General features: G+C 48.0%; 1 protein-coding gene across 2 annotated transcripts in view; it reads left to right on the top strand.

Annotated features, from left to right (window-relative positions):
• Positions 1–14,756, top strand: part of abhd16a (abhydrolase domain containing 16A, phospholipase) — a 67,870-nt gene extending 53,114 nt beyond the window's left edge. For both annotated transcript variants that reach the window (XM_041213529.1, XM_041213528.1), the window contains 5 exons: positions 1,132–1,194; positions 6,359–6,435; positions 9,195–9,293; positions 12,004–12,050; positions 14,170–14,756. In XM_041213529.1, the coding sequence (XP_041069463.1) occupies positions 1,132–1,194; positions 6,359–6,435; positions 9,195–9,293; positions 12,004–12,050; positions 14,170–14,253 (370 nt within the window). In that variant the 3' untranslated portion in view covers positions 14,254–14,756. The remainder of the gene's footprint in view (positions 1–1,131; positions 1,195–6,358; positions 6,436–9,194; positions 9,294–12,003; positions 12,051–14,169) is intronic.
• Positions 14,757–17,617: the final 2,861 nt, after the last annotated feature.

Raw genomic sequence — 17,617 nt, 5'->3', positions numbered from 1 at the left:
AGGGATGAGAAACTTCAATTAAGAAGATACATTGGAGAGGTTGGGACTGTTCTCCTTGGAGAGGAGAAGGCTACGAGGAGATTTGGCAGAGGTGTTCAAAATCGTGAGAGGGCTGGACAGAGTACATAGGGAGAAGCTGTTCCTGCTCGTAAAAGGATCGAGAGCGAGAGGGCACAGATTTAAAGTGACTTGCAAAAGAAGCAAATGCAAGGTGAGAAAAAGCTTTTTCACACAGCGAGTGGTTCGGGTCTGGAAGTGTGGTGGAGGCATGTTCGACCGAGGCATTCAAGAGGGTTTTGAATGATTATTTAAATAGAAACCATGTGCAGGGTTATGGGGAAAAGGCAGGAGCATGGCACTAGGTCATAATGCTCATTCGGAGAGCGGCTGCAGACGTGATGGGCTGAATGGCCTCCTCCTGCACTGTAACAATTCTGTGAATCCTGAGTGCGCTAACAACTACACGAACAGCCAATTTAAGATCATCAATCGAGCTGGTAACCTGATTCATTTATGCCTGCTAGAAGCAACCTACGCAGGGACCTGTTCTCTGCAAACAAAAGGAATATGTTGAAGCCTTGTGCCTTTTTAGAATTACCCGGGAGCTTGGGGAGCCCATAATTCCCCATTGCTTTCTCCGTGGCCAATCAGAGCTGACTTGCCAACCAATCAGCACCCTTTTCTCCTGTAGTATAGATTGAAATTTGGCATTCTTGCATTTGTTCTGAGGAGTGCAGGTCAAAAAGCTTTGGCAAAAACAGATCAACAGAGAAGGACCAGAACAAAACACCTTTTGTTTAAATTCATACTCAGGGTGTGGGCATTGCTGGCAGTGCAGCATTTATTGTCCATCCCTTCAGAAGATGGCGGTGGGCTGCCTTCTTGAACTGCTGTAGCCCGTGTGGTGAAGGTGCTGTTTAAGTCGGGAGTTCCCAGCGCTGAGGAAGGACCATGGGGTATCAGTCCAAGTCTGGGTGGTATGTGACTGACTTGGAGGAGGCGGTGTTCACATGACATTTCCGGTCTCGCCCAATCCTTGGGAATAACCTGGGAGAAATGGGAATCGGGAAGACAACAACTGTCTTTATCTAGCGCCTTTACCAGCTGTCTTTTCTATCCTGTTCTTCTCAGGGTTCCAGAAGATATCATGTCGAACCGTGGCAATGACCTTCTCCTGAAGCTCCTCCAGTTCAGGTAACGGACCGGCGTTTGGCATTTTCTCCCTTAGCTATTGACCCGTTTCTGTTTTCATTCCCACCCCACCACCCCCCTGCAGGCACGATTGTTCCAATGCCTGGGTTTCCCCCACTGATGCCTCACTCACTCACTCAATGGTGGCTGTTTACACACAAGACTAAATAGCGAGCATTGGCAGCTGTTTGACCATGACAACCAACGCTACCTGGGCCCGACGCTCGACTCGTCCAATATGCACCTGTGTGTGTGCTTCAACAGGGGGTCACTGGATAGCAAGCTGGCGGACTTTCTCCTCCTCCCTCAGCCCTGGCTGAACCCAGCTGTAGGCTGAGCTGGAGGTTATGTCTGTACCAGCTAAACCATTGGGATGGCTCATTAATCCTCTCTCTTCCCCCTTTCTCCACCCTCCCCCACACACACTCCCCACACATTTTTATCTCCATGCAAGTTGCATAGAAATACATACAATGTACAGCTCAAAAACAGGCCACTCGGCCCATCTGGTCCATGCTGGTGGTCGTGCTCCGCAGGAGCCTCCTCCCACTCTACTTCACTGCGCTCCATTAGTATATCCTTCTGTTCCTTCCTCCCGCATGTACTTATCAAGCTTCTCCTTAAATGCATCCATATTACTCATCTCAGCCGCACTGTGTGTTAGGTAGCGAGTTCCACATTCAGAGCTATCTCTGGTAAGGAAGTTTCTCCTTAATTCCCTACTGGATTTAAATATCTTGGATGAACTATTTTATTTAGAAATTAGTAGTCCGGTTGTGACTCACAAAGGAGTAAAGATTTCACCTCTCCAATTGGTCACCACTCTGAGTATTAAGAATTGCAGCACCTGCTGTGTGGTATTAGAGTTGCTGGCAGCATCAACTGTTCGAAAGATGCTGGAGAATATAGTGTATCTTCTATGCTGCTATTCATGTCTTGTCCTGCACTCGGTAAAATTAACACGAGTTCCCTATCTGGCCAGTGGTGTTCTGTAATTGCAGTAGCACGCTGCTAACTTTAGATGGCAGGCATGAGCTGTAAATCTCCCCCTCCTCTTCCTCTTCCTCCTCCTCCTCCTCCTCCTGAGGCAGTCTCTCGGGATCGAGGATGACTCGCTTCCACTCTGGTTCGATGGGTTCTGAGATGGCTGACCAATCCAATGCGTGATCTGTAGACTCTGCCGCATGCAGGGCAGGCGGTGCATGAAGGGTCGGGCAGATGAGGTGCTTGGAGGTTTGTGCGCTCTCCCCTGCGCTTCGACTTCTCCTCTGCGTATTCCCGACCAACTCCGCCAACGTGTTCGGTGCCTTCCCGAATGAACCTTCTCCGTTTTGGTCGGTCACGCGCCAGGGTCTCCCGTGAGTCGGCAAGGATGTCCGACCTCTCCAGGGATGCTTTGAGGACATCCCTAAAATGTTTCCCTGCCCTCCTGGGAGTTTCCTGTCATGGCCGAGTTGTGAGTGGAGCAGTTTCTTCAGGTGTCTGGTGTCAGGCATTTGAACCACCTGCCCTACCCAGCGGAGCTGGTTTTGAGTCACTCGCGCCTCAAGGCTGGACAGGTTGGTTGTTGGACCATGTTTCTCACCAACGGATTTGGAGGATCTTGTAAAGGCCCCGTTGTTGGCACTTCTCCAGTGAGGTGCCTGCCGTAGGTTGTCCAACTCTCTGAAGCATGTAGGAGCGCAGTGGTCACTGCTGCCCGGTAAACCATGGCTTTAGTCTTGGGCTTGAGATCCTGGTCCTCAAATACTCTTTTCCTCAGCCAGTCGAAGACTGAGTCGGTACATTGGAGGCGATGGTGAATTTCACTGTCTACGTCTGCCTTCATCGAGAGGAGGCTCCCAAAAGCCATTGATTCTGTCAACCGCAAAGGCTCATGGCTGCCAAAACTCGGCTGCCCTCAGAAACTTGTCACGATCCTCCACCTACTCCACGATGACAGGCAAGCCATAATCCTCACCGACAGAACCACCAGGGGTCCCAATGTAGTCACGTCTGGTGTCGAACAGGGTGGTGCAATGACACTTGTACAGTTTCCTCGTTGCAATTCTGCACCTCAGCTCCAGCAAATTACCCACGGAACAGCCAGACACAAAATTATTCAACCTGCGCCGCCTTCAATCCAAAACCAAAACCACGCTCGCTCGAGAACCGTTTTTCTGTGTTGGAAAACGGTGAGAGTGACGGTTCCTCTGGGGAGTGCAGCCACACTCACGGCACTGTGAGTGGCTCAGCTGCACAGTGGGGGGGAGGAAAAAGAGGGGAAGAGCAATGGTGGTAGGAGACTCGATAGTAAGAGGAACAGACAGGCATTTCTGCGGCCGTGGACATGACTCCAGGATGCCATGTTGCCTTCCTGGTGCCAGGGTCAAGGGTGTCACTCAACGGCTGCAGGACATTCTGAAGGGGGAGGGCAAACAGACAGAGATCGTGGTACATATTGGTACTAACAACATAAGTAGAAAGAGGGATGAGGTCCTGCAAGCAGAATTTAGGGAGCTAGGAAGCAGATTAAAAAACAGAACCTCAAAGGTAGTAATCTTTGGATTACTTCCGGTGCCACGCGCTAGTGAGTATAGAAATAGGAGGTTAGTCCAGATGAATGCGTGACTGGAGAGATGGTGCAGGAGGGAAGGCTTTAGGTTTCTGGGACAATAGGACCGTTTCTGGGGGCGGTGGGACCTGGACAAGACGGATGGGTTGCACATGAACTGGGATGGGGGGGTTTGCTAGTGCTGTTGGGGAGGGTTTATACTAATTTGGCAGGGGGGGTGGGATCCTGAGAGGAGGTTTAGCAAGGGGAGATGCACAGCCAAAATTGGAAAAGAGAGCAAGTGAGCCTGGAAGGCATAGAAATTGTAGGCCAGTTAAGGCACATGGAGTTTGGCAAGGTTGGATGGTATTTATTTTAATGTAAGCAGTCTGATGAATAAGGTAGATGAGTTGAGGGCACAAATTAACACATGGAAGTATCATGTCATTGCTGTCACCGAGACATGGTTGAGAGAAAGGCAGGATTGGCAGCTGAATATTCCAGGATATAGGGTCTTCAGGCGAGACAGGGAAGGAGGTAAGGAGGAGGGGGTATCGCAGTATTGATCAAGGAATCAATTACAGCAGTAAGGACAGATGACATCTTAGAAGGCTCCTCAAATGAATCCATATGGGTAGAACTGAAAAACAAAAAAGGAGCAAACACATTGCTGGGTGTGTACTATAGGCCCCCAAACAGTCAAAGAGAAATAGAGGAGCAGATACATAGGCAAATTTCAGAGAAGTATAAAAATAATAGGGTAGTAATAGTGGGGGATTTCAACTTCCCCAACATTAACTGGGTTAGTCATAGTGTGATAGGTTTAGAGGAAGTGCAATTCTTAAAATGCATCCAGGAGAGCTTTTTAAGCCAGTACGTAGGAGGTCCTACAAGAGAGGGGGTGGTCCTGGACTTAATTTTAGGGAATGAAGCGGGGCAAGTGGTAGAGGCATCAGTGGGAGAGCATTTTGCAGATAGTGATGATAGATTCAAGGTTAGATTCAAGGTTGTTATGGAAAAGGACAAGGATGGGCCAGAAATCAGAGTTCTAAATTGGGGGAAGGCCGATTTCAATAAGATCAGATATAATTTGGCCAGTGTGGACTGGGAAAAGCTACTTTTAGGTAAATCTGTGTCAGAGCAGTGGGACTGATTCAAGAAGGAAATAGGGAGGGTACAGGGCAAATATATTCCAGTAACGATAAAGGGTGGGACCAACAAATCCAGGGAACCCTGGATGTCGAGAGATTTACAGGATTGGATAAAGAGAAAAAGGGAGGCTTATGGCAGATACCAAGGGCTCAAAACAGCAGAAGCCCTAGAGGAATATAGAATGTGTAGGGGGGAGCATAAAAAGGAAACTAGGAGAGTAAAAGGGGGCATGTAATAACATTGGCAGGTAAAATAAAGGAAAATCCAAAGTTATTTTACAAGTACGTTAAGAGCAAGAGGATAACTAGGGAAAGAGTAGGGCCCATTAAGGACCATAATGGTAATTTGTGTGTGGAGTCGGAAGACATAGGTAGGGTTCTAAATGAATACTTTGTGTCGGTGTTCACAAGTGAGAGGAACGATGTGGGTATGGAAATCAGGCTGAAGGACTGTGATATAATTAAAGAAATTAGCATGGAAAGGGAGGAGGTTCTAAGTGGTCTGGCAGGCTTAAAAGTAGATAAATCTCCAGGCTTGGATGAAATGTATCTCAGGGTGTTAAGTGAGGCATGGGTGGAGATAGCAGGGGCGCTGGCAAAAATTTTCAATAACTCTGGCCACAGGAGAGGTGCCAGAGGACTGGAGGACAGCCAATGTGGTACCGTTACTCAAGAAGGGAGGAAGGGTTAAATCAGGGAACTACAGGCCAGTCAGTGGTGGGGAAACTATTGGAAGCAATTCTGAGGGACAGAATTAATCTACACTTGGAGAGGCAGGGATTAATCAAGGACAGTCAGCATGGTTTTGTTAAGGGGAGGTCATGTCTGATCAATTTGATTGAATTTTTCAAAGAGGTGACTAGTTGTGTATATGAGGGCAATGCATTTGACGTAGCCTACTTGGACTTCAGCAAGGCTTTTGGTTAGGTCCCACATGGGTAAGAACCAATGGGGTCCAAGGCAATTTGGCAAATTGGATCCAGAATTGGCTGAATGGCAGGAAGCAGAGGTTGATGGTCAGTGGGGTGTTTTTGTGACTGGATGCCTGTGTCCATTGGGGTTCTACAGGGACCAGTGTTGGGTCCCTTGCTGTTTGTGGTATATATAAACGATTTAGACTTGAATGTAGGAGAGTTGATCAGTAGAATTACAAGTGGGTCAGTGGATTAAAGTTCCCCTGTAAAAAGCACAATGTCCATCGGTGAGTAACAGCTGTTGGTAATAGGGATGTAATATGGGTCAGTGGGTGATAATCTCCCTGTAATGAAGGTGTAATGTAGATCAGTGTGTGATTTTCTCCCTGTAACGAAGATGCAATGTGGTCGGCCAGGAAATTCTCCCTGTAATGAAGGTGTAATGTGGTCAATGGGTAATACTCTTTGTAATGAAGGTACAATATCAATTGTTGAATTGAATTTGAACAGTGCACTGCATTAACCGTTACATACTGACATAGTTTAAACCTTTTTAATTGCAATACCAGGTACCCCAAGGTGATGGCAGAGGAAGGAGTCCGAGTAGTTCGAGAGTGGCTGAGTGCCTCGAACCCTCTCCAGGAAAGTAAGCTAAGTTCACATTATTACCTGTAGTGAGAGTTAACCTGCTGTCCACCCTTCTGTTGGGAGAGGGGAGCTTTTCGTTTGGGTTGCGTGGGTTTATGACTCAACTCTTGCCAAAAAAATGTGTTATCTTTGTCTAATTTTAGCTTGTTAGATAAGGACACATTATTGAGGTAGTTGTTAAAAGAACTAGAGGCGAGATGAGGACAAAATAGAATTTCACTGCGAGTTGCTATGATCTGGAATGATCAGGTTCAACAATAACTTTCAACGGGTTAGTTGGATAAATATTTGAAAGGGAAAGATTTGCAAAGTCATGGAGAAAAGGGATAGGGGTGGAATTAATTGGGTTATCCTTTCAAAGAACCAGTGCAGGAATGATGGACTGAATGGCCTCCTTCTGGACATCGCCATTCTGTAAGGCAGGGAAGACCCAGAGCTGCAAGACCAGTGGGTGTCAATTGATTCGTTCACAGGATGTGGGCTTCGCTGACTGGGCCATGCATTTATTGCCCATCCCTAGTTGCCCTTGAGAAGGTGGGGGTGAGCTGCCTTCTTGAACCGCTTTAGATCATGTGGTGTAGGTACACCCACAGTGCTGTTAGGGAGGGAGTTCCAGGATTTTGTCCGTGTGGTGTAGGTACACCCACAGTGCTGTTAGGGAGGGAGTTCCAGCATTTTGTCCATGTGGTGTAGGTACACCCACAGTGCTGTTAGGGAGGGAGTTCCAGGATTTTATCCATGTGGTGTAGGTACACCCACAGTGCTGTTAGGGAGGGAGTTCCAGGATTTTATCCATGTGGTGTAGGTACACCCACAGTGCTGTTAGGGAGGGAGTTCCAGGATTTTGTCCATGTGGTGTAGGTACACCCACAGTGCTGTTAGGGAGGGAGTTCCAGGATTTTGTCCATGTGGTGTAGGTACACCCACAGTGCTGTTAGGGAGGAAGTTCCAGGATTTTGTCCATGTGGTGTAGGTACACCCACAGCGCTGTTAGGGAGGGAGTTCCGGGATTTTGTCCGTGTGGTGTAGGTACAACCACAGCGCTGTTAGGGAGGGAGTTCCAGGATTTTGTCCATGTGGTGTAGGTACACCCACAGTGCTGTTAGGGAGGGAGTTCCAGGATTTTGTCCATGTGGTGTAGGTACACCCACAGTGCTGTTAGGGAGGGAGTTCCAGGATTTTGTCCGTGTGGTGTAGGTACACCCACAGTGCTGTTAGGGAGGGAATTCCAGGATTTTGACCCAGCGACAGTGAAGGAAAGGTGATATATTTCCAAGTCAGGATGGTGAGTGACTTGAAGCGTAGTTTGGAGGTGGTGGTCTTCCCGTGCATTATCTCAGCTTAACTGAGCACGGCTCCATGGTGCTGGGGTTTGAGGTATCGGGTTCCTTCAGCCCCACTATGTTGTCTCAAGGGCAGTAAGGTAATGAGGACAAGGTGCCTGTTTGTGAGGGCTGGCAGATCTGAAACTCTTGCTGTGCTTAAGCTCCCTTTGCACATCTCTTGGCCAGCTCCGAAATGCATTGACAACAGGCTGAGGACAGGCTATACGTGGCATGGCTGGGTATGAGAACCTCTGTCAGCAGCAGCAGAATAGAGATGATGCAGGAACGCCTCCTCCCCTCTCACTGCTGGCACCAGGGACCTGAGATCCAGTTGTGCCCAGGAGCAAAATTGATTTTTTTTTTAAACAAATCCCCAGCCCCTATCCCTCCCATCACTCTGGGTTTTGAGGCAAACTGTTAGCCATGTCCTGTTTCAAATGAGCTATCTCAGCTAAACTACTTGTACTGAGTCTGAAGCTTGTGGGTTGAGTCCCACTCCAGAGACAGGAGCACGTATTCCTGACTAGCATTCCGTAGTACTCTGGAAATCCAAGTACACCACATCTACAGGTTCCCCTTTATTCAAAAGGTTCAACGGACAGTCAGCAAAGTAGAGTTGAGACCACAACCAGATCAGCCATGATCTCAACCTGAATGGGGGGAGCAGAGCCTTGAAGGGCTGAATGGCCTACTCCTGCTATTAAGTCCTATGTTCCTAACACCCCCAGTGCAGTGTGATGGGAGTGCTGCACTGCCACAAATGCCGTCTTTTGGATGAAACGTTAGAATCCTGATGCCACCTCAAGGGAATGTTAAAGCTGCTCCCAAGAACAACAGCAGCAGCAACTTGTATTAATACAGTGCCTTTGATGTAATACAACATCCCAAGGCTCTTCACAGGAGCGTTATTAAACATAATATGACACCAAGCCACGTAAGATATTATGCCAAGTGATCAAAAACTTAGTCAAGTTGTGTCTTAAAGGAGGAAAGCAAGGTAGAGAGGCAGAGGTACATAGGGAGGGAATTGCAGAGCTTGGGACCCAGAAAGCTGAAGGCATGGTCACCAATGGTGGGATGATTAAACATCAGGGATGCTTGAGAGTCCAGAATTGTCAGATATCCTGGAGGGCGATAGGGTCTGGAGGTGACTAAGAGAAGAGCAACTGTCCTGAAACCAACATTTATCCCCCAAACAGATGATCTGGTCATTTCTCCATGCTGTTTGTGGGATCTTGCTGTGTGCGCGTGTTGGCTTCTGGGTCTCCTGTGTTGCACCAACAACTCATGCTTCGGAAAGTGACTCATTGGCTGTAAAGTGCTTTGGTTTGGAAGGTGCTGTATAAACGCAGGGGTTTTTCGGAGACTGGGTCTCAAGTGTGTGAAACTGCTGGTTTGCTTCTCATTTGGATTTCCGTGTTTTGCTTGGCAGCCGCTCTCTACAGTCGTTACGAGGTGGACGACGACTGGTGCACCTCCGTTCTGCAGTCCTACAAATTGGAGCATGGAGGAGAGTTCCCCTGGACCGTCGGTGAGTGCAGCGTCTGAAACCATTACAGCATTTACAGCACAGGATCAGGGCCATTTGGCCCATCTGGCCTTTGCTGGCTTTTTATGCTCCACATGAGCCTCCTTCCACCTGATGTCATCCCATCCTATCAGCATAACCTTATATTCCCACCTCCCCTCGTGTGCTTCATTCCTGCATTACAACAGTGTGGACTGCCTTTCAGAAGTACTTCATTATTGCTGTAAAAAGAGACAAGCTGTCGAAGATTCCCATCTTGGACTCATCAGGACAGAATCACAAGAATGCCAAATTTCAAAGGGAACAGCAATTTATCCAACCTAAAAAGGGTGCTGATTGGTTGGCAAGTGGACTCTGATTAGTCTAGGTGTCGCCATGGAGAATGCAGCAGGCAACATTTATCCCCAAGGTTTTGTTTAAATTCAAACCAGACAAGTCAACTCTGGTTGAGGCATTGCCATGGGGAATGCCCCAGGGAACCGCTGCCCCCACTGCTGGTTAGTTGAAAAGGCAGCTGTTCTTTTTGTTTACAGAGGACAGGGCCCTGCGTGTGAATTTATGTAGCTTCTAGCAAGTATAAGTGAGCTACATTGCAAGCCCAAGTGATAACCGATTTACTGAATCTATTTATTCTTTCTTTGGATGTGGGTGTCACTGGCAAGGCCAGCACTTGTTGCCCATCCCTAATTGCCCTTGAACTGAGTAGTTTACTAGGTTATTACAGAGGGCAGTTAAGAGTCAACGATATTGCTGTGGATATGGAGTCAAATGTAGGCCAGACCGGGGAAGGATGGAAGATTTCATTCCCTAAAGGACCAGATTGGTTTTTACAAGTTGCCATTACTGAGATTAGCTTTATATTCCAAATTTATTAACTGAATTTAAATTCCACTAGTTGCCATCATAGGATTTGAACCCATGTCTCCAGAGCATTAGCCTGGGCCTCTGGATTACTCGCCCAGTGACATTACCACCACACCACCCTCTCCCCAAATTATTGGCTATAAAACGCTTTGGGACATTCAGCTGTGAATGGAGTTGGATCAATGCAAGTCTTCTCTTTTTATCCAGCTTTCCCTTCAATTGCACATGTGCTGTTTGCCTGAGGCACACCACATGATAGCGAGATCCATCTTCTCATCACTTACTGGCTAAAGAAGTTTCTCCTCAATTTTTAAAAATTCATTCACGGGATGTGGGCTTCGCTGGCTGTTCCAGCATTTATTGCCCGTCCCGAGCTGCCCTTGAGAAGGTGGTGGTGAGCTGCCTTCTTGAGCCGCTGCAGTCCATGTGGTGTAGGTACACCCACAGTTTTGTTAGGGAGGGAGTTCCAGGATTTTGTCCATGTGGTGTAGGTACACCCACAGTGCTGTTAGGGAGGGAGTTCCAGGATTTTGTCCATGTGGTGTAGGTACACCCACAGTGCTGTTAGGGAGGGAGTTCCAGGATTTTGTCCGTGTGGTGTGGGTACACCCACAGTGCTGTTAGGGAGGGAGTTCCAGGATTTTGTCCGTGTGGTGTAGGTACACCCACAGTGCTGTTAGGGAGGGAGTTCCAGGATTTTGTCCATGTGGTGTAGGTACACCCACAGTTTTGTTAGGGAGGGAGTTCCAGGATTTTGACCCAGCGACAGTGAAGGAACGGTGATATATTTCCAAGTCAGGATGGTGAGTGGCTTGGAGGGGAACTTCCAGGTGGTGGTGTTCCCATGTGTCTGCTGCCCTTACCCTTCTAGATGGTAGTGGTCGTGGGTTTGTAAGGTGCTGTTGAAGGAGCCTTGGTGAATGCCTGCAGTGCATCTTGTAGATGGTACACACTGTGCTACACACTGTGGTGGAGGGAGTGAATGTTTGTGGGTGTGGTGCCAATCAAGGAGGGCTGCTTTGTCCTGGATGGTGTCGAGTGATGCCCATGTCCCATGAAAGAATAAAGAAAAAAAGACATTGATTAGGTCACTCGCTCAGCATCTTTTTTTCTTGAGGAAAGAGCCTGTTCAGTCTTTACTGATGGCACCATTCTAGTAAATCTTTTCTGCATCTTTGATCAGCTCCTAAACTGGAGTGTGGGCTATTTTGCTACATTACAACTGTGACTACAGTTCAAAAAGGAACCTGCTTTGGGACATCCTGAGGTCCTGAAAGGTGATAAATAAATGCAAGCCTCTCTCTGCTTTTAAATGGGAATGTTAACGCTGGCTTTCTCACACTCGGACGCACAGCATTTATTTCAAATGCAGGAATGGGCTCTTAATGTGAAAATGTCCGAGTGGCCACTTGGCTTAAAAATCGTCCAAATGCGCAATTTCTCAGCGTGTACCTGCTGTACTTAGTCAGTGCACCCTCTCCAGTGTTCCTCCTCCACTTGTGCCCCTGTGCAGTGTTGCAGAATGGATTGGGGTTGGAGAGATTGAAGGTGAAGGTTTTTTAAACTCCATTGACCCAGGAGCGCTGAATCTGACCAAATTGTCCAAGGGTTGTCCCGATGGAGCTCAGCCAGCTTGGCACAGAGCCAGGGATTGAACCTGGGGTGGTCCTGGTGTGGGGGTGAGCGGGGTTGGAGAGGGGGTGGGGGGGGCAAGGTGGTGACTTGGTGCAGCCATATTGTTTACTCCTAAAGCCATTGGGGAACCTGAGGGTTTTTTTTTTAAATCTGTGTTGGTCTCGCTATCTTCTTGATGCTTTTATTTAAAAAATTTTTTTTTTTTTGCTCTTAGGGGAAGACATGACGACAGAAGGAAGAAGACAGCTGGCGATGTTCCTGGTGAGTGACCAAGCGCCGGAGCTGAGGAAGCCCAGTACTGTTGCAAGTCGCTTCTTATGGTTCCTATGTCAGCTGCTGAAAGAGGTGATCTGATCGAGGTGTTTAAAGCAGTTAATGGATTAGGGTCAGCAGTGCAGGGTAGCCCAAATCAGTATGGGAAATCCAGCAGCGTCACGTCCTGGATCAAAGATTTGGACTGGGGATCACTACAGCAAAGGAGGGAGAAAATAGAGGGAGCGTGTTCCATAAAATATGGAATGGACCAGTGAAACAAGTACCTGGTGCCCTCCGGCACTGGCAAAACACGAGCTGACCTTCCACACAAACTAGAAAGACCAAGACAGTGTAGCAACAATCTTCCCAGGGACAATCCCACAATGGAACAAGCTGCCAAAGGAAATAGTCACAGACCCATCTTTAAATTATTTCCATTTCTTAAGTTTTCACTATCAGGACTATCATCTCAGCAGGTCATGCCTGGTTTAGCTGGACCTCCCCGTATGAATGTTGGTGGAATACGGAAATCAGCCTGTGACACTGACACAACTGAAGCAGATGCAGCACAGGAGGGGAAGAAGCTTAAAATCAGAGCTAAGTCAGACAAGGGGCATTGGAAACAGAAAACTCTCTTTTCCTCGACTGGATAATTGTGCATTCCATCCTTCCAGACTTGTGCTAAAGGGCACGTTTTACATGAAATATTATAGTGCAGAAACAGGCCATTCAACCCAACATGCCCCTACTAGTGTCCATTTGAGCCTTCTCTCTCTCCCTACTTCATCTCTCCCCATGTACATATCCATCTATTCTTTTCTCCCTCACGCACTTAGCTTCTAGCTTATCCATAAATGCATCTATGCTAATTGCCTCAAGCGTTCCATGCAGTAGCAAGTTCCTTATTCTAGCCACATTCTGAGAAATGAAGTTTATCCTGAATTCCTTATTGGATTGTCAGTGACTCTCTTAGATTTATGACCCTCTAATTTTGCACTCCCCCACAAGTGCCAATATTTTCCTTGAGTCTACCCTATCAAACGGATTCATAATTTCATACTTATCAGTATTCTTGTTTCTAAAGAAAACAGCCTCAGTGTGTTCAATCTTTCCTGATAGCTGTACCCACTTTGAAACTTTGAGCTGTTTAATGAGGGGGGGGGAGGGAAACCAGTTAAGCAGTTTTTTAAAAAAATTGATAAAAGTGCTCTAGATCCAAGAGCCATGCCATGGGGTTCCGAGCTAGTATGTTGATGCAGGGGTCAGCGAGACGGTTTCAAGGAGTTGGCCACAGATAATAAATTCCTGTAGCTGCTATAGGAACATTGCTGAATGACTTTTTAAAAATATATTCTTTCATGGGATGTGGGTGTCTCTGGCAAGACCAGCATTTGTTGCCCATCCCTAATTGCCCTTGAACTGAGTGGTTTGCTAGACCATTTCAGAGGGCAGTTATTGTGGCTCTGGAGTCACGTGCAGGCCAGACCCGGTAAGGAGGGCAGATTTCCTTCCCTAAAGATCATTAGTGAACTAGGTGGGTTTTTATAACATTGGTTGATAGTTGTCATGGTCTAGCTTTATATTTCAGATTTATTAATTGAATTTAAATTCCACCAGCTGCCGTGGTGGGATTTGAACCCATGTCCCCAGAGCGTTAGCCTGGGCCTCGTCATTACTATTCCAGTGCTATTTCCACTACACCACTGTCTCCCTGGGTCTGTTATGGAAACTGCTGCCTGACAACAGAGGCTTATGGCCATTGGTCTGCTGTCTTGTCAAGGTGACAGTATCTGGTCGTTGACAGTCTACCAACTTCAATAACACTCCCCAAAATCACAACTAAGTTAGCAAGAGCAAGATAAATGATGAAGAATAGGAGGAAATTGTTGCAAGTGCATGCAATAAATACCAGATACAGATAAATTCTTAATTTAATGCCCCCTTGTTCAGCATTGGCAGCAAGTTCCAAGAGCGAGTGAAACACAAGTTAATGCTGTGGGTCATTTTTACGCGCACAAAAATACTTGAATCCCACGGACCCTCTGGAACACGCCTTTAACATGAGAAGGTTAAAAGGGAAGGTTGAGAACCCCTGTGTTCACGGCTACCACTCTCTGTGTTACAGGCGCACAAGCACATGAAGAATTTTGACGCCACGCATTGTACACCACTGCCATCGTACGAGTTCATGCTGCCCTGGTCCTTGTAGAGGGACGGGACAGGACAGGCCAGTATGAGCAACACAAAAGGAGTTGCGCCGTGGACTGATGCTCCGCGTCATGAGACCCTCGAGGTTCTGCTGCTGCTAACAAGCTCCCAAACTGGCTCTGAGCTGTTGGATTCTACCCGTCCTGCGTATTTTTCTGTTGACCTTTTGAGGATCCAAGGGGACTGTTTTTAGCCTTTGGCTGGATCTGAAGTTGCAATGATTCCTTTTTTAAATGTCTGAAGTGAGATTTGAGCGGCTGCTCGTCCGGAAGACTCCCTGTCCTGACTGCCTGGGTTCCCTTACTCCCTTCCCCGGTCCCTCCGTCTCTCTCGCTCGCTCCTGTTCCTTTCCTCTCCTGTGGGCGCTGGGTCCTCTGTCCCCCTCCAGTACCTCACCTGACGGCCATTGTGCATTGGTGAGCTTTGAAGGGTGGGTGTCGGCTGAGTGTTCGACTCTGAGGGGCATTGTGGATGACTGTGGTCATTCCCCCCCGCCCCCCTCGCCCCACCCCCCACCACACACGCTGGCACTTCACAGCTGGTATTTTTGCACAGTGTTTGGTGGCTGAGGCAGTAGTGGTGGCTACCTTGGTGATGCTCCTCTTTCACCTTCTCCAGCCCACTCCTCCCTGAACGCCAGGCTTATTCTCATTCCTGCTAACTCAGTACAGCCACAGAGGAGTTGAACCCGACACACTCCTGCAGCCCGCGTGACTTGGTGCCACTTTAGCCTCTGTGTTTATCACCTCTAGACAATTCTCTGGACATGTCTTTAATCACACAAGCTTGCAGCTCACCCTTCTACATTGGAAGAGCTCTACGCCTGTTAATGTCCCTTTGCAGTCTCCTGTGTGGATATCTGAGCGTGTCTCCTTTCAGCAGCCCTGCACGTCGCTGTACATTCAACGCTGAAGTTTTGCTCACTTGAGGAAGAGCCTAGGCTTCCATTTCTATTAGCCCTTAGGCCCGGATACGCTGGGCTTCCCTGCGCTCTAACCAGAGTAATCTACCCATTGCAGGAACCTGGACCACGTTACAAGTTACCACCTCGAGAATACTTGCCCCCACCCCTTGTTTTGCTGAGTTACTCAGAAACATACACGTTTTGATGTCGCCATGTTTCACTCACCTGGGCTGATGGGCCGGAGGTGGCATTGCACATACGGACAGTCAAAAAAAAAAAGGCGCCAGGTAAACCTTAAGTTGCAGCATTGGCGATTTCTTTTTTGAGTCTTAGAGCAGAGAAAGAGACCACTCAGCCTGTCATATTCAGGCCAATTATGATGTTCCACATGAGCCCCCTCCCTCTTCATCTCACCCGAAATGCAGATTCCTTTCTCCCACATGTTTATCTAGCTTTCCCTGGTTGAACGATTCCTTCCTTGTGGCATAGTTTAGGGAGAATCTGAAAGAGCTGAGGTCCCTGTCCTGTTGTCTCAGCCTCCCCTCATCCAGTCCCCCTCTGTCTCTCTCTCTCTCCTTGTTGTCCAGTCTCTGTCTCTCTCTCTCTCTCTCTCCTTGTTGTCCAGTCTCTCTCTCTCTCTCCTTGTTGTCCAGTCTCTCTCTCTCTCTCCTTGTTGTCCAGTCTCTCTCTCTCTCCTTGTTGTCCAGTCTCTCTCTCTCTCTCCTTGTTGTCCAGTCTCTCTGTCTCTCCCCTTGTTGTCCAGTCTCTCTCTCTCTCTCCTTGTGTCCAGTCTCTCTCTCTCTCCTTGTTGTCCAGTCTCCCTCTCTCTCCTTATTGTCCAGTCTCTCTCTCTCTCTCTCCTTATTGTCCAGTCTCTCTCTCTCTCCTTGTTGTCCAGTCTCTCTCTCTCTCCTTGTTGTCCAGTCTCTCTCTCTTTCTCTCCTTGTTGTCCAGTCTCTCTCTCTCTCCTTGTTGTCTAGTCTCTTTCTCTCTCTCCATATTGTCCAGTCTCTCTCTCTCTCTCCTTGTTGTCCAGTCTCTCTCTCTCTCTCTCCATATTGTCCAGTCTCTCTCTCTCTCCTTGTTGTCCAGTCTCTCTCTCTCTCTCCTTGTTGTCCAGTCTCTCTCTCTCTCTCCTTGTTGTCCAGTCTCTCTCTCTCTCTCCTTGTTGTCCAGTCTCTCTCTCTCTCTCTCTCTTTCTCCTTGTTGTCCAGTCTCTCTCTCTCTCTCCTTATTGTCCAGTCTCTCTCTCTCTCTGTCCTTGTTGTCCAGTCTCTCTCTCTCTCCTTGTTGTCCAGTCTCTCTCTCTCTCTCCTTATTGTCCAGTCTCTCTCTCTCCTTGTTGTCCAGTCTCTCTCTCTCCTTGTTGTCTAGTCTCTCTCTCTCTCTTTGTTGTCCAGTTTCTCTCTCTCTCTCTCCTTGTTGTCCAGTCTCTCTATCTCTCTCCCTCCCCCTGGCGCCTTATTGTCACCTCTCTCTCTCCTTTTTGCCTAGACTCTCTCTCTTCATGGGGCTTCAATATGCCATCAATAACCTTGCCAAGCCTTTGGTTGACTGCCCTTGCAGTTAGACTTAGACATGTTCCTGGTGCAACATTACGTGACTCAGATGGGTGAGTCCTTTAACTGTCTGTCCCCTTCTGCCATTTGCCTCCAGACAGGGTCATTATCTCGATGCCTCATCTTCTTCACCAGTTTAAAAATGAAGACTCTTCATTGTCTGATTGGATAGACTGTCAAACGGCCTTTTTCTCCCCCAGCGTAATGAATAATTCAAAGCATTGAAACAAAGGAATAACTCACTTTTTTTTCAATGCCCCTGTGGTTTTTCTCCCAGTGTTGCTTGCAGCAGTATCGAGCAAGTTTATCCTGAATCCTGAGAGACTCCAGGATAACCCTGGAGGGCTGGCAACACCTCGAAAGTGGGAGCGCTCCTGGACAGGACTTGCTTACAGCTTCATATATGGTGTATGTTTGTAACGACTCTCTTTATTCAATCTTAAAATCTTCTGGGGGGGGTGGGGTGGGGGGGGGTGCGGGGCGGCTGTTCTTTCTCACTGATTTGAGTGCTCTCTGAACCTTTTCCCCCAGTTTGCTGACAGATTCTGGCTTTTCATCCACAATTGCTCGACACGACCTGGCACCTTGCTCAAACTGGCCATGGATCAGTCGTGTGGCGATGGGCACTACTGCCCTGTCTTTGCCCAGTACCCACCACCCTCCCCTCCCCCTATGCATTTATATATAGACATATATACACACACACGACACTCAAGGGGTTGGCTGGATAATAATTAGGCTCCTGAAGGTGAATTTTGCCCTCCCCCCTACCCCAGCCCTGGGACATAACAGATGAACTCATTTCTGATCGGCTGTGGTGCTGGGATCTTCCTGCGTAGTATTTACATCAGGGGAGGGTGACCCAGCCCAGTTAGGTTGCTGCAGCAAAACGAGCCCCCCTC

The sequence above is a fragment of the Carcharodon carcharias genome, chromosome 19 (assembly GCF_017639515.1).
Source record: "Carcharodon carcharias isolate sCarCar2 chromosome 19, sCarCar2.pri, whole genome shotgun sequence".
In the NCBI taxonomy this organism is placed as follows: Eukaryota; Metazoa; Chordata; class Chondrichthyes; order Lamniformes; family Lamnidae; genus Carcharodon; species Carcharodon carcharias.
This window is presented reverse-complemented; position numbering and strand designations above follow the sequence as displayed.